The 25,546-nt window shown below is 42.0% G+C and overlaps 1 protein-coding gene across 1 annotated transcript in view; it reads left to right on the forward strand.

The window, feature by feature from the left end:
- The window catches only part of PDLIM4 (PDZ and LIM domain 4), a 66,608-nt gene that overhangs the window by 19,416 nt on the left and 21,646 nt on the right, over positions 1 to 25,546 (forward strand). Inside the window, exon 3 of the mRNA XM_035105414.2 lies at positions 7,124 to 7,208. Within this exon, the coding sequence (XP_034961305.2) occupies positions 7,124 to 7,208 (85 nt within the window). The remainder of the gene's footprint in view (positions 1 to 7,123; positions 7,209 to 25,546) is intronic.

The following is a 25,546-nucleotide window of genomic DNA, read 5'->3' on the forward strand; positions in this document are numbered from 1 at the left end:
TAACTGTTAGGAACTGGTGTAACCTACAAATACTTTTCATTTCCCTCCAAAGTAAGTCCTGTTGGACTTCAGCCTTGGCTGCATCATTGTAAAAACATAATTTAAGGCCCAGTCTTCAGAAACTCTATTCAGTTTGGACATCGCTGATGGGAATAAAACTTGCAAGTACTTAAGAATTCAGTGATACACATTCCACAGCTTATAAACTGGGTGCTACTGTCTTAAGAGCTGTCATTTATATTCTGTGATTCAAAAAAGGATTTTAAAGGATTCCTGTTTATGTTTTAATATACGGTAATATTGCCTTCTGGAACCTAGTGGGTGCCTCTTAATGAAGTACGTTGTTGTTGTTCTTAGTACTTCACAAAACAGATATCATAGCTTCTCATTTTATACAGTATTTTGAAAATTCTGCTATTTCTTACATTGGCAGACTTGAACGAGATTTGAGACATTAAGTTCCAGTGCAAATTGGAAGTATGATGCTTTGGTTTTCCTTCAGGTTGGAAGGATGATTATATGTTGTTGTTTTAAAAGGCCAGTCCTGCAGGTCAAATTCTCAGCTGGCATGTATTAGAATAGCTTAGTAGTTGGTACTGAGATTTTCACTGATTGCATATGTAGCCTTTAGGTTTGGATTCAAGCTAAACTTATAAGAAAACAGACAGGGAGGTTGGCTGTTCTTAATAGTTTGGATAAGTAGTTCCTGTAGTTTTGAGACACTGTGTTTTCACACACATGCATTCCTATCAATGAGTTATGTTACTGCTTTCCTGTTTGTGTCCTTGACATGTTCTACTTTGTTTTCTTAATTTATTTTCTACCAGACAGAAGGGAGGGAGGGAGAAGAGAAGTGAAATAATAATAATAAAACACTTTCCTTATTTTCCATTTAGTGAGAGTTAAGAAAAAGCACAGGGAGGACTTCTGTAGACCATTTCAAATAGCCCAGTTGTTTATGATTTTGTTTCTCTTTATATATGCTGAGTGAATCCTCATGGAATTTGTTGCTGCTCACTCTTTGCCAAATAAGGTTCCATGGATACCCAGCTATGGCCATGTGATTAATGGCCGTGTCAAGAGAAAGGACAGGTCTCAATGAACATCTTTCATCCTCTGGCAATTGTTTTTCCATCCACTATCCTTCATTAAATGAATTATTCCCATTATGATATGTAAGAATCCTCTCTCCCGCGGCCCCTCTTCATACTATGTTCAGCCAATGCCCTTTCACTCCCATTGGAAAGTTCAGTAGGGAAAATAGCAAAGTGACAGAATATTTCCATGTTACCAGTAAAATAAGGATTTTAGTTTTGAGCAATGCCTGGGTTAGACACCAGAATCATTGTTCTAATTTCAGAAGTGTGCCTTAGTTATCATTTTGATATATTTCCATATAATAAAATTTGATTTGATTTATTCATATATTATGCTCTTCAATGATTCTCAGAGAAGCTCTCTTCATCCAAACACACATTCATTTAAGTGTAAATGAAACTATAAACAATAAAATATAGTAAAAATGGTATGAGTGAAGAAGTGTGCATGCACACGAAAGCTCATACCAATGACAAACTTAATTGGTCTCTAAGATGCTACTGGAAGGATTTTATTTTTTTGTTTCGACTACGGCAGACCAACATGGCTACCTACCTGTAACTATAACATAAAGTTAGGAATAATGAGAACATAACTACAAGCATAAAACAGACTTCAGACTAACAAATCTAAGAGACCGGCTGCTCTCATACATTATATTTAAAGGTGTACACTTAAAAGCATCCTTGGTGTACATCTGAATGTGTGAAGCGGCCACATGTAGAACACCCACTGACTTCAAAGCATAAGGATTAAGCCATAGATATGTGAGACTACTGTGTTGACTGAATAAGGGTAAGACAGTAGCCCATTTGTTAAGATATGAGGCAGTGGAAAATTCTGACTAGTTCCAAACACAGCCAGCTTATGGAAGTGATTCATTTGTGGTTACTGACATAGATGAGGAATTACCTAGACATCACCATGAAAGCTAGCAGATGGTACCGGTAGGTCTAAAGTCCTTTTAGACTCAGGGGCAAGAAGTCAAGGCAATACAGTAGTAAGGTGAGCTAGAAGTAGCACACATCAACCATTTTATGTGGGAGAAAGTAAGTGATGGGGGTAGGTGAAGTTTTAGCAGAGTAATTCAGGCTATAAATCAACTTATTTGCTTCCGTGTCTTCTTTGAGCCAGCGTAGAGCATGGTTTCATTTATTACTCTGATGTGGCCAAAAGAGACTAAAATGTCAGGTTTATAGCAGATGTTTAAGGAAAGTTTTCTAACACAATTCTCTATGAATTCTGGTTCACAGAAATGTGATGTAAAGATATTTGCTGTTTGGATGTTAATGATGCATTCAGGAGACTTTAAGAAAACATTTTCTTTAATCATTCTTCTTGCATGTCAGCTTTATGGACAACTGAAGCTGTTTTCTTCAGTAAGTAAAGAAAAGCATTCCAAGCCAGTAAAGAATGCATGATATAACGCAGAGAATTGAAACAATATGGGTTTAGGAATTGACCTTCCAAGTTTCCTTAGGCTGAAACTCTGAAGGGTACTACTGAGCACAGTGGTCACATAATAATGGTGTGTAGTGCGCAGAAGGAGTGCAGTATGTGAGGGCAGTCGTTTGTCACTGGGATGAGTAGAGGGAATGCCGCACTGTGTGCTGTGTGCCCGTGCCAACCCACTTCCTTGCAGAAGGAGCACAGGAGGCAGGAGCCAATTCCACTTCATGGCAGCTGAAAACCACAGGCCCAATCCATTAATTTAGGCAGTGTGTTTGCAGCACATTTGGGTATAAAGCAAGGCTCCTTTGACAGGGATGCCCTATATATGTTTGTTCTGTGCCGAGTATGGAAAGTGTTACTATGCATGACAGTCTCAAGTTTCCAAAGAAGGTGCCACTGAAAAAGTGAATCACACAATTTTCTTCTTGTAACTCTTCAAATGTGTGTGTGTGTGTGTGTGTGTGTGTGTGTGTGTGTGAAAAGTATGCAACTAATGGTCCAAGGGCAATATAGGCAGCTATCAATAAACCATTTTAATAAAACCTGTTATTAGGAGAAAAAGAGATACTACCTTCTAAAAAGTTGGTGGGCATTGCAAATAGTAAGCAGATTTGGACAAGCAATCTCAATAGTTCTATGTATTCTCATGAAGGAACTCTCCCATATACAGTGGTACCTCGGTTTATGAACACAATTGGTTCCGGAAGTCTGTTCATAAACTGAAGTGTTCATAAACTGAAGCGAACTTTCCCATTGAAAGTAATGGAAAGTGGATTAATCCGTTCCAGACGGTCCGCGGAGTAACCATTCATAAACTGAAGCAAACTTTCCCATTGAAAGTAATGGAAAGTGGATTAATCTGTTCCAGACGGGTCCGCGGAGTACTTAAACTGAAGCGTTCATAAACTGAAACATGGGTGTAATTGGTTCCGGAAGTCTGTTCATAAACTGAAGCGTTCATAAACTGAAGCGAACTTTCCCATTAAAATTAATGGAAAGTGAATTAATCCGTTCCAGATGGGTCCGCGGTGTTCATAAACCGAAAATTCATAAACTGAGGTGTTCATAAACTGAGGTTCCACTGTATATGTGGTTCTTCTCTGAAGAGGACTAAGTTACAATGTGACCAGTTTGCATCCCATTTTATACTGGACTAAAACTATGAGCTCGGTGTTTGTGAGTTGGATGCCCCATATGTACAGGGCTGCAGATGTATGCGCCCCCCCCCCCCATTTTCCAGGGCTGCTAAAGTGGGCAGAAAGGATCTCCGTGTCCAGCCCCAATGATGTGCAGTTGCCAACAGCCAGACCTCATGATGGAATAAAATTAAGCTGAAGTAATGCATTTTTCTGGTGATTCAGAAGTGTCTGGTTGGAAGAACTTTCACGGTTGTTCTCCAGTGTTTTCACAGTGCTGTAAATCAGTAATATTTTTACCAAGAACTTTACAATCAAACTGAGATGAAAAATTGTCTCACTGCAGTTTGTTTCAGACAGCTATATGGCCAAAAAATGAAACTCAGAAGCATTGTCCTTGCTTTCCTTGGGCATTTTTGTAAACCACTGAATCAGATTGTTTTCCAGTGTTTCTAAGTACAGTGGAACCTCGGTTTATGAACACCTCGGTTTATGAATTTTCGGTTTATGAACACCGCGGACCCATCTGGAACGGATTAATTCATTTTTCATTACTTTCAATGGGAAAGTTCGCTTCAGTTTATGAACGCTTCAGTTTATGAACAGACTTCCGGAACCAATTACACCCATGCTTCAGTTTATGAACGCTTCAGTTTAAGTACTCTGCGGACCCATCTGGAACGGATTAATCCACTTTCCATTACTTTCAATGGGAAAGTTCGCTTCAGTTTATGAACGCTTCAGTTTATGAACACCGCGGACCGTCTGGAACGGATTAATTCATTTTCCATTACTTTCAATGGGAAAGTTCGCTTCAGTTTATGAACGCTTCAGTTTATGAACAGACTTCCGGAACCAATTGTGTTCATAAACCGAGGTACCACTGTAGAAACTTTGATGGGGAGAAAATGTGTCAGCTTTGGCCCTGGCAGTAACATTCACAGCTGTACAGATTTTTTGCAAGCCCAGAATCTAAATTTCTATAATACCCATAATGTCTCTGCTGTTCTGGCTTTAAACCTAATTCTGAATACATTTACTGACTACAGTATAGTTATTTGACGTTCTCCTTGATCACAGTGAGTAGAACTAGCTTCCAAATACTGTATGTCTGTTTAGAACTCAGTTGTGGGCATAAATTCTTCATGCAGCTGTGGAAGAGTTTATTTGTGTGTTTCATTGTATCTTTCATTGAGTCTCTTTCCCGTTCTGCTTACTAGCAAGATTTATTTAGGGATTTTGATTATTTAAAAAACCACTTGCTGTTTGATTGCAATCAGAACACAAACACTGATTCTTGCCCCAAGCAAATATCAAACTAATTGGGCTCATTCTGATGTAGCCTGAAACCATGGACTTAATTTGGGGGTAAACAAGCTTTGAGTTTCTATGTTCCACATTCTAGACAAACTGGTTAGTTTTAGCTATGGTTTAGTTTAGGGAAACAAGCCAACTCCAAATAATGGTTTATGATCCTGGTTTGCATTTCTAAACCATTTGTTGTTGTTGTTTAGTCTTTCCGACTCTTCATGACCCCATGGACCAGAGCACACCATAGTTAAGGTTAATCATGTATTCAGGTTCATGCTTAACTATAAATCACAAATAATTGAAAATGGAAGTGAAAGCTTCTTACCTCCTCAAGGCCGCACCAGAGAGGGAGGAGTGCACACTAGACCAAGGTTTCTACATATGACACTGAACCATAGTTTAGCATTACATTTGAGGCAGATCAAATGGATGGATGGAAATATATAGGCTACATGCTGACAGTCTAAAAGGAGAAAGTTTAACACACACACACTTGCTTACCTACACCTACAAGGATACTTTCCTTTTGCAAATGCTGGCTGAAACCAAAATAGCAACTTACAACTGATTATTTCAGTTTTAAATGACAACAACGATAAAGCACTTGGGTGGTTTCTGTTCAATAAGATACATATGTGAAAATTCAACTGTGTTAGGCTTCACTTGACTCAAGAGGTGCTTAAAGCAGCAGAACCCTTCCCATGGGTCTCAGTGGCTCTTCTGTTAGATTCAGCATTTACATTAAAGCAAAAACCACATTAGTTTTGAAATAGAAGCCCCTAGGTAAAATTTCCTTGCTTAAGTTGCACGTGTGTCCTATGAGCTTTCTGCATAATAAATGCCATCAATTCATGTTAAATACAACTGTAGTGTTGGGCATATTGGGACTGAAATCTAAATAAAAGATTCTGAGCTACAACAGTAAAGCTGTACCTACCAGGAACAAGAAGATCCATATTTTCCAAAGTGACATGCATAGGTCTCCTAAGGCTGAATGGAAAGTTACACGTTATGCACAGAAAGATTCCAGTTTTTCCCTAGATTCACTTTCATGGCCAAAATGAGAAATACAGCGGCTTGGATCCAGACAAGTGTCAATGGAAGGAGGTGGGTGGGAGCTACTCCAAGGAGGTGCCTCCACCCAGTTGTCAATGTTCCCCATTTCCTACTCATCCCCCTTTCTCCTTACCCTAACCTGAATTCAGGAAAGGCTTGGGGGGGTATATTGGCAGAAGTCTGAGATAAAGCTCTTTGATCCAGTGGTGACTTCCATCAGCAGAATGGGAATGGAGGCAATTATAACAACAACAACAACAACAACAACAACAACAACAACAACAACAACAACAACACATACCGTATATTTATACCCTGCTTTTTCCCCTGACAGGACTCAAGATGGCTTACAGATCAAGACAAGAACCACTAAAAGTTAAACACTGATAGAATTAAAACCATATAGTACATATAGAAACCCAGTAAAACCATACAAGTGTTTACAATACAAACAGCATAACACCAGCTCTTTCATTACAGGGAGTTGCAAAGTCTGGGAGCTGCCACCAAGAAGGCCCTCTCCTGCATGCCTACCAAGCTTACCTGTGAGGATGGCAGGACCAAGAAGGGCCTCCCCCAAATATCTCAAAATCTGGGCAATTTCTGTTAATCCCTCTCCCCACCTCCTGCCACAGACCCCTTCCCATGTTCTTCTCAGGGGTTCACCAACCCTTTGTATCAGTTGCTCAGCAAAAGCTAGAGTTCCGTGGGCAACAGACTAGGTGGGGGAATAGGGTTGCTGCCTATGATCATATATCTATGTGATTGGTGTTTGTTGTATTATGGTTCTGTTCTGGGTATTTCAATTCCTGCTCACACTAGGGGGGTGGGGAATGAAGCAGGAGCTATCCTCTCATTCACAGTGAACCATTCTGTGGCTTACTACAGCATGTAAACTGGGCCAGTCTCCTCCAGGCTATTGATTTGACTCTTGGGTGTGTATATATTTTCATTAGCACACCAATATCTTAACTCTGCTCAACTTCAAATTTACTGCAAAGTAACAAGCTGTATTGTTATATAAATATATAAGTTATATAAATATATGTACTTTGTATTTCTTATTGCAGAGCTGAAAGCAAGGCTTGGCCCCCTAATATTTTAGAAGATGGAAAAGCACAAGCTTATCGAGTCAATGTAGAACCGGAGCCACAGGTATGTGACCCTTTGACACTATACTATCTGTGCCATTTTGTAAGATAAAGGAGGAGGCCACTTTCTTTCACCAATTAGCTGATCAACAAATAAATAAACACATGAGATGAAATTTAAAAAAAACATTTTTAATGTACAAAGTGCTTTCACATGTATCCCATATAGTGCCAAGTGACTGTTCACCAGCACAAGGGCTTTTACTTTTGCAACAGGACTCCCCCCACCCTGCTCTGGGTTCTGTTCTGGATTCCTCCAACCCCCTGGAGCAGATTTGGGGAGTGTGCAGGAGGAGGGGGGGTCCTGTTGCACAAGCAGAAATCCTTGCCCTAACAGGGCAAGGGAGTTGGAAACATGTTCACTACAAACCTTGGCTTAGCTACCATGCCACACTGAGCTAAAAATCTTGCTTTTCTCATGATATGTGATTGGAATCAATTTGTGGTTCTCTCAAGCAGATGTCACAACACACAATCACTTTGGTGACTAATGGTACATTGTTCTATGAGGCTCTCCTCCAAGGCTCTGACTGAAGTGAGGTGAGCAGCAAGGGGAGGCAGGGGCTTTTCCATTGTGGCACCTTGTCTTTGTAGTTCTGCCCAATACAAACTTGCCTGACATACTATCAGTTCTCTTTTTCAGCACCACTGGGGTGTGTGCGCACACATATAAAGTCAAATATTTTGTTCTTCATCAGGTTTGCTTCTCTGGTGATTTAACATGAGAAGCAAAGTGTCATTTAAAGATGTTGTGGTGGCTAGAGTGACAGCTGAAATTAATCCACCTACCACCTTCATGGGAAATGGTGGTGAGAAGAAATGTTTTGTTCTTTAACAGTTTTCACTTTTTTGCTGTAGTTCCTGGATTACTGGAGAATTTGACTGCTAGTACTAAAATGGGGTTCTGAATGCATCTTGTGCTAATTGCTATGAATGTCTGATAGCAAATTAGACTGAGTAGGAAGTTCAGCTTCAGTGGCACTTTAGCTAAAGCAGCTCAACACTTCTGCCTGAACAGAGCTGCAGTAGAATACCAAAGGCCCAAGTGCACAAACAACCTTTTAACATAATATTTTGCCACTTAGTTAAAAGAGCTCCTGCTGACCAAATGCACAAGGGAATCAACACACACACACAGAGAGAGGGTTAGTCACTAAATCAGATGGCCATTAATTACAAGCAGTGCCAGATTTACGGATAAGCTAAACAAGCTATAGCTTAGGGCCCCACTCTCTTGGTGGCCCCCAAAAAAATTGAAGGAAAAAACCCTAAAATATAAGATAAAAATCAAATAAAACAAAACCTACATACAGCAACAGTGTTTTGCGTTGTGTAGGCTCCTATGATGTAAGTAAAGGGCCCCACCTGCTAGCCTGCTCCCTAAAATATCACCGGTTTGCTCATTTCTATATACAGGGTGCCTACATTCTGCATGGAATGGTTGCATGGCAACATGTGCAAATAGGCTTAGATACCTATTAGGTCCATAAATGACCATATATCATATATTCAACACAAAAAAGTGACAATGTTGTTGATAAAGGACAGCTGGACATATAAAGAGCCCTATTACCTTCAGTAGCTTAGGGCCTCATCAAACCTAAATCCGGCCCTGGGTACAAGGTGTTGAATGATGTTGTGTACAATTGGGGGTCTTTACATTCCTTGCTTTTCAGTTTACATTTTCCTCTTAGTATTTTGGTGATATGTACAATGACTTCGTATGTGGAGCCAGCTCAATCTGAAATGAGGAAGGGGAAGGGGAACAGCAGAGATGGTGAGAACTGTAAACCTCTGGATTTATGGGAGTTAATCCATCAGACAGATTTGAATAACACCCCGGGGTGGGGGGAATAAAGGCTGGTTATAAAGCAGGCACAGGAAAGTCTGTCCACTTCTGGTCCTTATCACATTTTTACCCATAACTGCATTCAATTTCTGCATTATTTTTAACAATCTAAAAAATAAAAAAGTTCCCAGAATGTAAGAGGTGCGTATCAGGTCTTTCCAGATAGGAACTTGTAAGCATACAATCCCTCAAGAATTCCTACTGAAGAATATTAGGTGATCTGACTGAACTCAGCGACACTTTGTTCTGAACAGGCACACACGGGTTCTGCTATAACAGACTTAGCTGTAAACAGGGAGTGTGTTGCTTCTGCCATGGATTTAGGAAAGCCACTATATTGTCAGCCACTAGTCCCAACCTCCATATTTTGCAATATAGAGATGATCATACTGACCTACCCTGCAGGGTTGTTGTAATCGTGTGTGTAAAGTGCTTTCAGAATTCTAAAGCACTATATATAAATGCTCCTAGTGTGGTGTAGTGGCTAGAGTGTTGGGCTAGGTCCTGAGAGACCAGGGTTCAAATCCCCATTCTTCCCTGAAGCTTACTGGGTGACCCTGAGTCCGTCGCTACCTTCCAGTGTGGTAGTGTGGATAAATTAGGGAGGAAATGTGGAATATGAATGTAACAATAACAACTCGCCTTTAAAAACTATGACACCTACCTCTGTACCCGAACACAGCCATTTTTCTCTAAAATACAAAGAATGCCTGTGCCACTGAGGAAAGGAAATCATTAGTATAAACTCTTCTGTGCTTTGTCTCTTATAGATTTTTTTTAGTCAAAATACACCCACATGGTGCTAATAAAAGAATGGGATGTTTGCTTTCTTGACCACCTGCATAGTGCCGGATTTGACAGCTCGCTGGCATAACAGAGATTGGAAACTCATGTTTCAAACTGTGAGGTCAGACTCTGTTCTTGTTAATTGACAGTAGTTGCTGATTCCTGGTCATTAGGGAGAAGTGGGTGGGGGAGATTGCTGAAAAATGGGCATTAGCTTTGTGGAAATTCACAAGGCTGAAACGGGAACAAGGACACAAAGGGTTTCACAATACATTGCAGAGCCTTTCACTGCAAAATCACTGGTTCGTTTCCAGTCCAAAATAAAAGTGATCAAAAGGTTTTGGTGAATTTAGTCTTGGGTGTCTGTGGTCAAAGATCCCTGATAATAATAATAAAAAAGCTAACCAGCTAATGGAACCTGGTATTTAACTATCCAGTCCTCTTGATTACAGCTTTATCAGAAAAGCCTTGGGGTCTCAAAAGCAGCACAAAGAGCCCAGATCTGTTTGCTTAAAGTACACGTCACTATTGGCTTCCTGAAATAAACAGCTACTTTTTGTTGGGCCAGTCATACCACCCACATAAGTGTCCTTTCATTTGTCCTTTTGAAGTCCTATAGGACAATAATTATAGCATTAGTGTTATTCTACTAGTCTAACATTCCACTTAGCTGTGTTTATTTCCTGTGGAGCAGAATTCTCTTAATGGAAGCACCATGAAACAATGAGTTAAATATTAATTATTTTTTAATAGATGTAGCTCCATTTTTCCTCTTGGACAGACAAAGAAGATAATGTTTCATTTAGAGATAATACTTAAAGCATGTTTTCAGTTGTTATTCTTAACATAAGAGTAAAAAAGAGAGAGCTATAAATGAGCCATGACATTTCTGAAATAAATAGCAGGTTGGGAGACGCCACTAAACCATTTTGAAAACAAATTCCTGCTTCACTCATGAAAATTGAGCAAGCCTAATTATCCCTGCATTTCATATGAAAACAAGCACTTACAATACTACATCCAATGTATGTTTCATTCTGCTGTGCTAACTGTAATTGGTTGCATATGTAGTAGATGTATTTTGAAAGCAAGGCTTTAAAACATAGTTTGTTTTAAAGAACTTCTCATAGAACCTTAGGGATGATTTCCTTTACCATCTGGAAGCTTGGTGGGCACTTGAAGCTGCAATTCATATTTGGTTTCTTTCAGTTCACACTGATGCCCCAGTTTTTTTGCAGGTGCCACACATGTGGGACCAGGTTTCCTGCATGACATTGGAAAAACCACCCTAAATCCTTCCTGTTGAGCAAAACATCACACAACAAACCTCCATTAGCGCAACCGCTGCACTGCATTCCATATTGTGCAATCTTTATATTTGTCCTTATGCCAGCACAACAAACTTTGCACTGTCAGTTGGAGATAATAATAAAAATTATTTATTATTTATACCCCGCCCATCTGGCTGAGTCTCCCCAGCCACTCTGGGCGGCTCCCAATTGAATATTAAAACAACACAGCATTAAATATTAAAAGCTTCCCTAAACAGGGCTGCCTTCAGATGTCTTTTAAAATTAGGATAACTGCTTATTTCCTTGACATCTGATGGAAGGGCATTCCACAGGGCGGGTGCTGCTACCGAGAAGGCCCTCTGTTTGGTTCCCTGTAACCTCACTTCTCGCAATGAGGGAATCACCAGAAGGCTTTTGGCGCTGGATCTCAGTGTCCGGGCTGAACGGTGGGGGTGGAGACGCTCCTTCAGGTATACAGGACCAAGGCCGTTTAGGGCTTTAAAGGACAACACCAACACTTTGAATTGTGCTTGGAAACTGGGAGCCAGTGTAGATCTCTCAGGACTGGTGTTATGTGGTCCCTGCGGCCGCTTCCAGTCACCAGTCTAGCTGCTGCATTCTGGATTTGTTGCAGTTTCCGGGTCACCTTCAAAGGTAGCCCCACATAGAGTGCATTGCGGTAATCCAAGCAGGAGGTAACCAGAGCATGCACCACTCTGGCGAGACAGTCCGCCGGCAGGTAGGGTCTCAGCCTGCATCCCAGATGGAGCTGATAGACAGCTGCCCTGGACACAGAATTAACCTGTGCCTCCATGGACAGCTGTGAGTCCAAAATGACTCCCAGGCTGCGCACCTGGTCCTTCAGGGGCACAGTTACCCCATTCAGGATCAGGGAGTCCTCCACACCTCCCGGCCTCCTGTCCCCCACAAACAGTACTTCTGTCTTGTCAGGATTCAACCTCAATCAGTTAACCACCATCCATCCTCCAACCGCCTCCAGGCACTCACACAGGACCGTCACCGCCTTCACTGGTTCTGATTTGAAAGAGAGGTAGAGCTGGGTATCATCTGCATACTGATGAACACCCAGCCCAAACCCCCTGATGATCTCTCCCAGCGGCTGCATGTAGATGTTAAAAAGCATGGGGGAGAGGACAGAACCCTGAGGCACCCCACAAGTGAGAGCCCAGGGGTCTGAACACTCATCCCCCCACCACCACTTTCTGAACACGGCCCAGGAGGAAGGAGCGGAACCACTGTATGACAGTGCCCCCAGCTCCCAACCCCTCTACACGGTCCAGAAGGATGTTATGGTTGATGGTGTCAAAAGCCGCTGAGAGATCCAGCAGAACTAGGAAACAGCTCTCGCCTTTGTCCCTAGCCCGCCAGAGATCATCGACCAGTGCGACCAAGGCAGTTTCAGTCCCATGATGAAGCCTGAATCCCAACTAGAAGGGATCCAGATGTTCCGCTTCTTCCAGGCGTGCCTGGAGTTGTTCAGCAACCACCCGCTCAATCACCTTGCCCAAGAATGGTAGATTTGAGACTGGGCGATAGTTGGCCATATTGGCCGGGTCTAAAGATGTTTTTTTAAGAAGCAGTTTAATGACCGCCTCTTTCAACGGGTCTGGGAAGGCGTTAGGTCAATAAACCTAAGTCATTTGTGCCCACTAACCTCAGTGGGTCTACTCTGACTAGGCTAGCACCGAATACCATCCATAGGTTCTTTGCAACCATAAGTCATTACAGTAAATATTAAATTCAGCAATTTATTAAGAAAGCACTGGCCACTGAACTACAAGCGTCCCCAAACAATTATTTTAATTCCACTTCATATTCACTCATACAATTAATTTCATTTCAATTTACTTCTGAGCTATAAGCACCCTGTACCTCCCCCACCCACTTAATTAAATTCATTTCACAAAGCACTGGCCTGTTTATTCATTTCACTTTACAAAGCAGTGACCTTAAATTACATTGAATTGTGCTATTTAAAGTTGCTGTTCAGTGTCCCTTTGGGTGCCTCTGAATGCTTGTTCTCTCCTTTGGTTGGCATCAGCTGTCTCCAGTTGCTGTTGGAGAGATATGATCTCTCTGATTGTTCCCAAGGGGACCCAATGCATGAAGCAGCAGGAAAAACAACATGCTGAGGTTTCCAAGTGCTGCAGAAAACCCTTGTAAATAAGGAAGTGATCAGCAACTTACTGGATCTGCTGCTGCTGCTGCTACCACTTCTAACAACTTTAGGGGATTTTAGGGTGCTTTGGGACCCTGCAAAAACTCATTGAACAACTAGATATGACAGTGGGAGACAGTAAGGAAAAGGAAATGACATTTAAATAGATTTCAACAGAGCCACTTTGGAATGGCTTGGTGGCATAGACTGGTAAACACAGAAGAATGGTTTTTATTTGTTTTTATTGTTAATGCTCTGTAAAATGTGTTCTTAATGCTGTACACCTCCCTGGGATATTTTGATAAAGGGCAGTATATAGATCAAATAAATAATAATAATTTTTAGTTGGAGTTGCCTCTCTGGAAATCGAAGGCAGGATCGGTGGATGTGCTAAGTGTTGTAAGTGTCTATTCATTTCTACATTCTACCTATATAATTGTAAATAAAATAATGAAGATAATGTAAGTCTTAAGTGCTGTCCCATTCCAAGGAAACTGTGTCCTGAAGCACTGGCCCCAAGTCTCTTCAGCACTTCAGGAATTAGGAAACAATATTATTGCCCGCATGAATTGAGATATTAACTGTCCTGTCCTCCTGGGCAAATAGAGTTTTCTTAGTTATAGTGACCTTTCTATAAGATACAAGCTGTGGTGGGGGTGTAGTATTGTAAATGAATCTTTTCGGGAATTATACAATATCAAACAAAAACAGCATATACTGCATAAAATCTCCAAATGAATTCAGTTAAATGCATCCCCAAAGAGAAAAAATAGTTTTCATACTTTTGAGAAAACAAAATATGAGATAATACCCTGGCACAGTCCTAGATTCCCAATCACACGGGAACTGCAGGCTTGACTGAGGGCTGATTTAATGGTAGAAACATGCAGAAGCATTACAGCTACTGTTATTCAAATCAACCATGAATGGAAGGAATTTGTACAGTGTTCTCCCCCCCCCCCCCCCCATACCACAACCATTCAATGGCATTACTATTTTGGAGACAACTAATTCCATCAGATCAAATTGCTAGGGTGAAAAAATGGGAACCAAAAAAATTAACAGTTTTTTGCTTCTTCATAAAGGTGGCAAATCACATTAAATATTGCATCAAAGCAGGATAAATAGTATAATATAATGATGTCCTTGCTACAGTAGTACTGGCAAGACCACTAAATGAATCTCAGTTATATAGCTTAGCCTGTTGACGCTATTAGGAAAGTTTTATTTGTGTAATGTCAATAGAATCATAGAACTGTAGTGTTGGAAGAGACCCCAATGATCATCTAGTCTGGCCCAACTCCCTACAATATAGGAATATGCAGGTGTCCCACGGGGATCAAATCTGCAATCTTGGCATTATCAGCACTACACTCTAACCAACTAGGCTATTCAGCTTTTGCATCACAACCCGCATCTCACTGTTTTGCTATATTTGAGCCTCATATGAGCCATGAAGGGTTAAATAAGGAAATGGCTGAGGGCCTTGTTTGCCCCCCCCCCAACTTCCTCAAGCTGCAAGAGAGTTTTTAAGTGACTTGAGCTGAATTCCTTGGTTTAGTCTTGTTTTGGTCTCTCTGCAGGAGGCAAGGGGGAAGCTAGATATCCAGTACTGTACAGGTGGTTAGCCAGCTGCAGAGGATTGAGTAAGCAGTCAAGTATCAGGGCAACCCAGAAACAGAGGGCCTTAAGAAGAAGCCAAAGCCAAGTAGAGTGAAACAGTTTAAAAGTGGGCATGATGTAACAGCAGGGTTGTGAGACAATGCCAAAGTCAAACACAGCACAGCAGCCCAAGGTGTAGTAAAGATTCCAAGAGCAAGGTGCTAGCAGAGGTCAGTAGCACAGGATCAGTTAGGACAGGGGTCAGAAGCAAGAAGCTGGGTTGCACAGAGCTAAGGTCCTGCACTGATCCAGCAGCTAACAAGTCTGCAACTGTGGCCACCCAGACCCTACCCAGGCCCAGCTGCAACTGGTTATCTCAGACTTCCAGGTTCCCTGCTTCCAATGAGTCCTTTGCTCCCAAGGATGACTCTTACTCCTGGGTAACCTGGTTCTTTGGGGCCTTAAGTCATGCTCTCTGTTGAATGAGAAGTCAGTCCAACTCCAGCAGGGCACCTCCTACAAGAGCACAGCCATTGCAGGGAATAATAATGATAATAATAATAATAATAATAATAATAATAATAATAATAATAATAATAATAATAAATTTATTATTTATACCCCAGCCACTGCGTGGTTTTCTAAGTGCATTCAAGTAAATGTGCTTAAAAGCTATCTTCAGACCTTTTTGCTAATCACTCAAAGATCCCAAGAGCAGCTAGTCTGCTGCGGGATGTGGGGAATGGGGTTTGTGTGACACCCCTGCCCTTGCCCCTGATTTAATGTCTGCACATGTCTATTGTTACCAGCACATACCAAAAGTAGGAATGTTGCTAAAATAAATGGGGGGGGGATCCAACAGCAGATTGTTGGGTTCAACTTGAAAATTTGGGGGGGTTCTTGAGTTTACATTTCTTGGGTTGAAATGCAGCTGCTGCCACCATGATCACAAATACAGTAACAGAAGATGAGGGTCGAGTGAGCACTGAACTACTCTGTGGGTTACAGCAGTAGCATCAATAGCAATGGTTTGCTGGCTCTTGCAAACCAATGCTTGTCATTGTAATTATTAACATGGTTTGCACCTCTCTAGTCCATATCTCCTAGAGGATTTCCAGAGTTTCAGCAGATATTCTCATGAGTGTAGCCAAGGGGGGACAGCTCATAGCTGCCAAGTTTTCCCTTTTCTCACGAGGAAGCCTATTCAGCATAAGGGAATTTCCCTTTAAAAAGGGGATAACTTGGCAGCTATGGGGACAGCTGCCCCCCTAAATCAGTAAAAATCAATTAAAAACATAGCTAACTGAGGTTCTGCCCCCCCCAAAAAGGCCAGCCCCCCCAAATAATCCTGGCTACACCCATGGATATTCTTCATAATAAGCAGCAACACTATACTGTATTATTTTCAGACCCAGTCCAGTGGGGTTGACCATTACAAGTTTTTCCATCTTGTTTAACCATAACTCCCCCCAGATAAGGAAAATCTGGAGTGGCTGAATCTCATGAATGTTAGATTTTCAGTTACATTACAGTATAGTGAATTTGTATCAGCTCTCACTTAACCAAATTTTAATCTGCTACAGCTGATATCTATACAACAGTTTCTCTCAAATCAACCATCTTAATGCCAAATAATTACAGTATATGCAAAAAAATGCAGCGTTTAGATCAGGAAAGACTTGTTTCCAGCTGAAATGTCTTTGTAGTCAGTTCTTTTTCCTGGCTTCCATACCTCCTGCCCTGGCTGCAATAAGTAGGCAGGGCTCTGGATGTGGTCCTGGCTGTGCCACTTCATCAAGTGTTACTGGCCTAGAATTGTAGGGAAATCTGCTGCTTGCAAATAGATTTGGGGAGGAGAGTTCAGTATGCTTTCTGTTGCTAAAATGGCTACAGTTGTGTAAAGTTCAGCTCCTTAGTTTTGCTGTGCTTTACCTATGTGGCCAAAGCCCATGGGAGACATAATGATGGCCTTGGTTAATAATGTTTCTCTGTTTTCCACATAGTCACTTCCTGTGAATTAAGCACTGTGTAGTCATTTGTTACCATTTTCATACAGCTCCATTTGTAACCAAGCAACCAATATTGTAGGTAAATATTTCTGATCACAGTGCAATACTTTGGTTGTTCTTCAGGAAAAAAAATTCTGTGATTTTTTTTCTTCCTTTTTAATGTGGCGCTGAATCATTTGGAAAATCCTGTTTTTCGTGATATAAAAGGGTAATTTGTCCTGTGTCCCAGATAAGAAAAGCTGTTTCTCACAGTAGGCTCTACATACAAATCATATGATTATTTACTAGTTATGCATTTTAAATTATTATTTCAAATATCCAATCATTAAGGTTACCATATGTTCATAGGTTACATTTTAATTAATGTATCAAAGAGTCATTTGCAATAAAACATTAGTATAATGTATGTCATGGACCTAGGAAAATGCAAATAAATGTCCAGTAAAAACAGAGGTGGTTTATTTTTAAAATGGAATCATATATAAACTTGAAAGCTAACATTTAGGCCACTCTATTATCTTCCCTAACTGTTTGACACAATCTAGTTTAGAACTTTAGGTTCCTCACGCCATAATTTTAAAACTTTATCAATATGAATCTAGAGATTTTTCATTATTCCAGATTCATTGTTGAATTCTGATTAAAACTGCTTGTTGTCTATGGTATTCCATGCAATATTGGGAAAGGAAGAAAATATATAATTAAAACAACTTTTTCAGCAAAAGATGTACATGCACATTTAAAGAAATTAATGCTATATTCAGTTTCATTTAATATGACTACAGAATTTATTATCTATTAGGAACTGACCATCGGGCCCACAAGCAATCAGGGCCACAAATGATCTTTATAACTCAGCCATTTCAGTCTAGAAGAAGAGGAGTTTGGATTTGATATCCCACTAGCCTAAGGAGTCTCAAAGCGGCTAACAATCTCATTTTCCCTTCCTCCCCCACAATAAACAATCTGTGAGGTGAGTGAGGCTGAGAGACTTTAGAGAAGTGTGACTAGCCCAAGGTCACCCATCAGCTGCATGTGGAGGAGTAGGGAATTGAATCCAGTTCACCAGATTATGAGTCCACCACTCTTAACCACTGGCTCCCAGTTGTCAGAATTTTTTTATGTTAGTAAATTGGTAGATCCAGATGGATAATAGTAAGTACTTGTGTTTAAACATTTACTCAATGATATGTTCTCAGTGAAGTACAAGTAGAATGAAAACAGTTGAACAGAAATAGAATAGAAAAGTCCTTATAAAACTGAAAACTAAATATCTAGAACTAGGCACTGACGTTGGTGGTGTGATACCATATAAGGACCAGTAACTAAATGCTTGTGGGACCCAGGTGGCTCTGTGGGTTAAACCACTGAGCCTAGGGCTTGCTGATCAGAAGGTCGGCAGTTCGAATCCCTGTGACGGGGTGAGCTCCCGTTGCTTGGTCCCAGCTCCTGTCAACCTAGCAGTTCGAAAGCACGTCAAAATGCAAGTAGATAAATAGGAACCGCTACAGCGGGAAGGTAAACGGCGTTTCCATGTGCTGCTCTGGTTTGCCAGAGGCGGCTTTGTCATGCTGGCCACATGACCTGGAAGCTATACGCCGGCTCCCTCGGCCAATAATGCGAGATGAGCGCGCAACCCCAGAGTCGGTCACGACTGGACCTAATGGTCAGGGGTCCCTTTACCTTTACCTTTAACTAAATGCTTAATGGCCAAATTTTGACCTCAGAGGAATCCCACCTACAAGGGCACCCCTTCTTGCTTTACCACCTGAGGTGTAATGGAAATAAGTCCCCTTGTCTCCCACCCTGCATCACCCTGCCCCCACCACTTCTGCCCCCACTGTAATGCCGCCCCCTTTCGCTGAACCCGCAAGGCGTTGCTGCTCCTCTTTCCCACCCCGGGGAGGGGAAGACGAGAGGCAACACGGCATACCAGAACACTTTCCTCTCACTAGTGAGAGGGGGACGGTCTGGCAGTGGTAGGAGAGGTGCACTTCCTCTGTCTGTGGTGGGTGATTTGCCCTGCCTCATCGGTTGGCTGGCTCTAATCACCTGACAATACAGAGGCAGTTGGTCAATATAAATGCATTACATGTACGTGGAAAAGGCAATGACTGTAGGTGGCAGCAGAATGTTCTGCAAGTCTTCAATGGGAGTGGAGGTTAGGCTAAGGTTACCATTTTTTTTTTCAATGAATGCGGGGACACTTTTCAATTTCCTACTAAATAGATGGGTTTTGTCAGGGGACTGATTTGTAAATCTGGGGATTGTCCCCGTGAAACGGGGACGTCTGGTAACCTTAGGTTAGGCCTAGATCACCATTGCCTTCATCTCCTCCTAAAACTCTTATATAAGTAGCTCTTGCCGTCTATGGACTCATTGTTGTTAAAACCATTTCAATGCAGGAACAACCTCTGAAGCATCCTGGGGACATAAAAGTTGCACCCAAGATTAAATGTTCTGTTAGTAAATAAATGTTGAAAGTACAGCATTGGAAAAGTTACTGTTTTGTTTGCTTGGTGTCTTCGGTGTGACTTGGCATGTCATTTCCCATCTTGCAGAGGATAACCAGACCACATCCAGAGCAGTGCTTGCAAGGAATGCAGTATTTGGCACAACTCTGTGCATTAGGAAACTTACATATGAGTGCAGGCCTGCTTGCTTGGATTCTGTAACATTGATCCAAATGGCAGTATTTTGCTTTAGAAGTGATATATGCTAGATCAGGCATCCCCAAACTGCGGCCCTCCAGATGTTTTGGCCTACAATTCCCATGAGCCCTAGCTAACAGGACCAGTGGTCAGGAAGGATGGGAATTGTAGTCCAAAACATCTGGAGGGCCGAAGTCTGGGGATGCCTGTGCTAGATTTAAGAGCCAAATGAAGCGAGAACCTTATGCTTACGCATGATGTTTTGTATTCCTGATATCACTGAGTACCTGGAGTTGAGTAGGAGAGACAGTTTAGGAGATTTTCTCTTATCAACATGGTTGCAGAACCTAAGCAATCTTGAATTACTATCATGATTCTTACCATTTTTGGATTCCAGTCAGTGATTATAGGGATGGGAAGGCCTTCATTCTCTTCTATAGAACGTGTTCTGCAAAACTATTTAGAGCAAACTTTTACATTATTTGTGGTATTTATTAATTCAGAGATAATTAATAGTTATCTTTGGACATAAGATGTATTGTTTTGTAAAGATTGTAGATTAGGGGTGAATAGTACCATAATTCTATCCATAGAAAGATGCCCTTTACAATTACCATCTAGGTTTATTCTAAAATCATTCTAAACTTATTTTCCAACTGTTTTATTCCTTGAAAATGAAATATTGCATATCAAAAATAATTTTAACCACTGGGATGTACAAAATAGAAAAATATAATATGAATGTTACTACAACTTGTTTGCAAAAGATTTTAATGCAGTTCATTTTAATAAATAATTTTTAATGAAAAGGATTTCAGTTTAAATCTTCCAATCATTCACCATCCCACTTCTAAGCTTGTGAAACCTATTTTGCCTTTTAAATCACAGAGTTCATTAAGCATTACAACCACACAAGCCCTGCTGAAGTTAATGATGCTTAAGCAGGAATAGCATTTGGTAGATTTATATCCTATGTTACGATAGTACTGGAGTTTTCTTAGCAGGAATTTGAGTACGGAAGATATATGAGGCACAGTAACAGAGCATGATTGTTTAAGTACAGAAGAATGACTTTTCTTTCTAGACAGTTCTTTCACTAGAGATGTGGCACAGATTTGTCTAAACAAATAAAGTGCTAGGCAAAGAACAGAATAGAAAAAGACTTTTGTCACGTGCAAGGCAAAGGCTGGCTTCCTGTCAGAAACAAAAGAAGAGCAGAGCAAATAGGAGAAATTTTTGGTTGCCTTTCAACTTAATGGGGGTGGGGAATGAACTGTATATACTAGTATCTTCAAACATGTTTTGGGAAGAAAAGGTTTATATATATATACTAAAAAGCCTATGACCTGACTTTGGTTGCTCCATTCCATACATCTATTTGAATAGAATGGGAAATTCTTTATTAATTATGCTTTTCAAGGGTGTAGAGCAGGCATCCCCAAACTGTGGCCCTCCAGAAGTTTTGGCCTACAACTCCCATGATCCCTAGCTAACAGGACCAGTGGCCAGGGATGATGGGAATTGTAGTTCAAAACATCTGGAGGGCCGAAGTTTGGGGATGCCTGGTGTAGAGAGACACCACTAAAATTTTATATTGTCTTGGATCAAATACTTGTTTGAAAGCATTGCAAGCATACAGGGCAAAAAGTGAGCCTAAATAAAACACTGTGTACTGTGTTACAGTTGTTTGAAAACATGCCAGGCATATTCTTCTAGCACCCAAGGTGCCAACAGCCTAACATGTCAGAATTTGGTCCATTTCATTTTACTGTGAATGCTTACATCTGAATAAGCACTTATTCAGTTCAAAAACTTTGAATGCTTCTAGAAATGAGTTGGTGCAATGAAGTTGTTTGAGAGAAGGTGTTACTGTAATTCCTTTTCTCTTTGATGTATAAGAGCCCAGTTCATATATACATTGAGTAATCCAAATGGACAACCATTTACATTATGTCAGTACTTTATAGCGGTAGCCCTGCCAAGTGAGTTCTGGAATGGTCTTCCAAATAGTTCAGCTGAGATTATTCCCAGTAATACACACAGTGGGTTAACAGTGGGAAATAATGACCAATGTATTCTACAGTTAGTATCTTAATATTTTCCAGCCACAGACTTTTCCTATAGACAACATGAAGAAGTTGTAAGGGCCTTCTCGGTAGTGGGGCCTGCCCTGTGGAACTCCCATCAGATGTCAAACAGATAAATAACACTATGACTTTTAGAAGACATCTGAATCCCTGTACAAGAAAGTTTTTAATGGTTGCTGTTTTATTGCGTTTTTACTCTTTTGTTTGGAGCGGCCCAGAGTGGCTGGGGCAACTCAGTCAGATGGGCGGCATATAAATAATAAAATTATTGTTGTTGTTATTTCAATTTACAACAACATTAATATAAGTATTTTTAGCTTTTGTTAAAGATGAAAGATTATTCCAATTGTTACAGGGATTCAGACTGTAAACAGGGCAGTCTTAAACTCATCTGGCGCCATGGTGCAGGGATCCCTCCGGCACCCCCCACCCCCACGGGGGGGGGCCCACCTTCCCACACGTGTGCCCACCGCCTCGCCTGCACTTTCCTCAGCTGTGCACGGTGCGCTGGTGTTCCCAATTAATTCGCTCTTTTTTAAAAAATAAAAATTCTCACCATGCTGAGAACTAAATACATCTGGACCTCCAGCTCTTCCCCTCCATTTAAAAAAAAGGAAAGCTCTTATCTTCCCTGGAGGCACTGGGACTCTAAGCAAAGTATGGCAAGCTGCTCACCCCCCACCCCATCCCCCGGGTACTCACCTTCATTTTTCCACCACCCCCCGCGATGTGCAATGGCCAGAGGAGGCAAGACCCTGCACTTCTGTGAGTCCGATCCAGAAGCACTGACCGCAACCAATGGGGAACAAATGGCCATGGAAGAAGGTGGATCCAGAGGAGATTTGGGGTTAAATCCTGGAAGCTGGGGGGGGGAGGTTGCGACAGGCCCGCCGCACTCACTGCCTCCCCCACGCTGGGAGGCCTTGGGGCTCCGCCTTGGCTGAGCCATCGCCACGCAGAGAGCCACAGGGCTGGGAAGGGGAGAGCGCAGCCTGCAGAGAGGCCCGGTGTCCTGGCTGCTCTGTCATTTTAAGAGAGGGGAAAACCCATGGAGTTGGCAGAAGGACAGCCCCCGTCGGCGGCGCCAGGCACACCTCATGGCTCTCCCCCCCCCATGGAGCCAGCAGGGAGAGCCCCGCTCCTGCAGTCCGGAGCCCTCCCGCCGGCAGCGGAGGCCAGATGGGCGTCATGGAGCCAGCGGGGAGAGCCCCAGACTGCGGGAAAGCATCTGAGCCTTCCCGCCAACAGGGATGACCCTGGCACTGCGTTTCATTGATAGAGCTGCTGCCATGTGGCGTCGCCTCTACCAATGAAACGCAGCGCCGGGATGAGGGATGACCCTGGCGCTGCAGAGCGGAACAGGGTCCTAGTGCCCCTGCTCCGCTTGCTTACCTCCCTGCTCTCCTCTGAGCAGCGCAGCTGGCGGGTGTGCAGGAGGAGGGAAAACGGAGGCCGCCGCGCAGCTCCCCCACTTGCTGGGGTGCCCCTGAGCGTCCCCTAAGCGCCCAGCGCCCTGGCGCACCACACCACTAGACCCAATGGGCAAGACGGGCCTGACTGTAAACATCACTATTTATTTCTTTGTTTCCAAAGTATTAGTTTCCTTGGTCATCTTTCAAAGATTTTGTAGATGTTCCTATCAAGTATGGCAGCCAAAAATGTTTACAAAAGTTGCATGAAAGGTGCAGGCAACTCTTGTGAATAATTATTTTTCTACTAGAAAGTGCATTCAAAATAAGACTGATTTATCATACACAATTCACACTCAGATGTTTCATACATTGTAGCAGCTTCAAAGTTATTGAAAAAATGGGCATACTGTGTTGCCACGACCATTTCAGCATATGGAAATAGTGGGGAGGGGGAGCACAGCACCAGTGGAATTCCAGTTTCACCTACCCATGACAAGACAATTGCATACATGTGTTTGCAAGATGCTGAATTCAATCCAGATCAGCTTTTGTCATGCCACCACACATATTTCATTACCCTTGTGCTGGCAGGCCGAGGGCCAACTCATGCTCAGTTCCATGAGGGCGGCAGTGTGCATGTGGCTGCCTTGCCACAAGCTGAACAAGGATGAAAATCACATAGTGAATGTAATTCTCAGAACAGGCAGTATCTCAACTTAAGCAAAAGTGAAGACAGTCCTTATTTATGTAAAGCACGGCATCTTTTGGGGAAAAAATATTGAGATTAGCTAGTTTCATTATGCTTCCACTTTCATGATGTATATGAAGACTGATCTCCTGACACAGCTTCCTCTCAAACTTTTACTTGACTTGCTAATATCCTGCTAACGTGCAAGTATGCAGAAACCACTTTTGTTATAATCAAGCTGCTGAACAACACACATAAGGATTGCATTGCAGATTTCAGTTTCATGGGTAAAACCACAGATCACTGAAAAATGTATTTCATAACTTTCACACCAGCCTAAACAGGGAAATCCCAGCATCCCAAATCAAATTCTTCAGCCAGGACTTAACTCACTCTGTTTATATATTCTTACTACAAAATGTAAGCCTGATGCATCTGGTTTTGCCATTCAAGGTCCTATAAATGTATTTTGAAGCTCTTTCAGCTATGAATGTTTTGATGTGGATATATCTGGAGCAGTTCAGTTTTCCATGTCCCCCCACCCCCAATAGCCCAATACATTTTGCTGCCTGAGGCAGATCAGTTAATTGCTTCCTACCCCCACAAAAGTCAAGGTGCAGAGTTGCCAAGGCAAATCAAGTTATTTTAACACCGGAGGCTAAACACCCCAGTGTTTTTTCCCTTTCCCTGGCAGCAGAAGCACAAAAGTAATAAATAAAATAAGTAGCTTGCTGAAAAAATCGGTTGCCTCACTCTGTCTAATGGCAGGGCTGGTATAACAACATTCTTCCTAACCCCATCAGCTTATTTTAACAGTAATATTTTTAGATGATCTGTGAGCAATTTTTTCTCCTATATCCTGTCATATGGAAAAACGGAAGCTTTTCTGATGTTCAGGCCATCAATTTTCTTTTTCATTTCAGAATTCATTAGGCTGGGAACACCTAAACAATTCTGATGGAGTAATGTTCACTGATGGCCAGGCCATTAAATTTTTGTTTCTCTCCCGACTTGTGTTTGCTACCAGCTGGTATTCAGAGGCACACTGCCCCTGCTGCTGGTGACAGTACACCGCCACCATGACTAGTAACCATAGATAGCCTCGGCCTCCATGAATTGATTCAATCCTCTTTTATGGCTATCACTACCTTTAGAAAGGGATGCGGGTGGCACTGTGGTCTAAACCACAGAGCCTAGGGCTTGCCGATCAGAAGGTTGGCTGCTCGAATCCCCGCGACGGGGTGAGCTCCCGTTGCTCAGTCCCCGCTCCTGCCAACCTAGCAGTTCGATTCGAAAGCACGTCAAAGTGCAAGTAGATAAATAGGTACCGCTCTGGCAGGAAGGTAAACAGCATTTCCATGTGCTGCTCTGGTTCACCAGAAGCAGCTTAGTCATGCTGGCCACATGACCCGGAAACTGTATGCATGAGCGCTGCAACCCCAGAGTCATCTGCGACTGGACCTAACGGTCAGGGGTCCCTTTACCTTTACCTTTGGAATAGAATATTGAAGTCCGATAGGAAGTATAGATGGGAAAAGGAAGCCAATCTTCATTTTGTATTACTGGATTTGTTATATTGCACTTGAATATGCACAGTAACGTATAATAAAGAAGTATGATAGGGTAAAGGGAAATGATATTACAATTGGGATAGTACTTTTGGTGGAAGAATATACAAAATAAGAATCTGGATTTTGGATTCTAACTCCCACCAGCCCTAGCTGCCATAGGCAAAGGTTGGGGTGATGGTAGTCCAGCAACATTTGGAGGGCCACAGTTCCCTACCC

The sequence above is a fragment of the Zootoca vivipara genome, chromosome 2 (genome assembly GCF_963506605.1).
Source record: "Zootoca vivipara chromosome 2, rZooViv1.1, whole genome shotgun sequence".
NCBI lineage: Eukaryota > Metazoa > Chordata > Lepidosauria > Squamata > Lacertidae > Zootoca > Zootoca vivipara.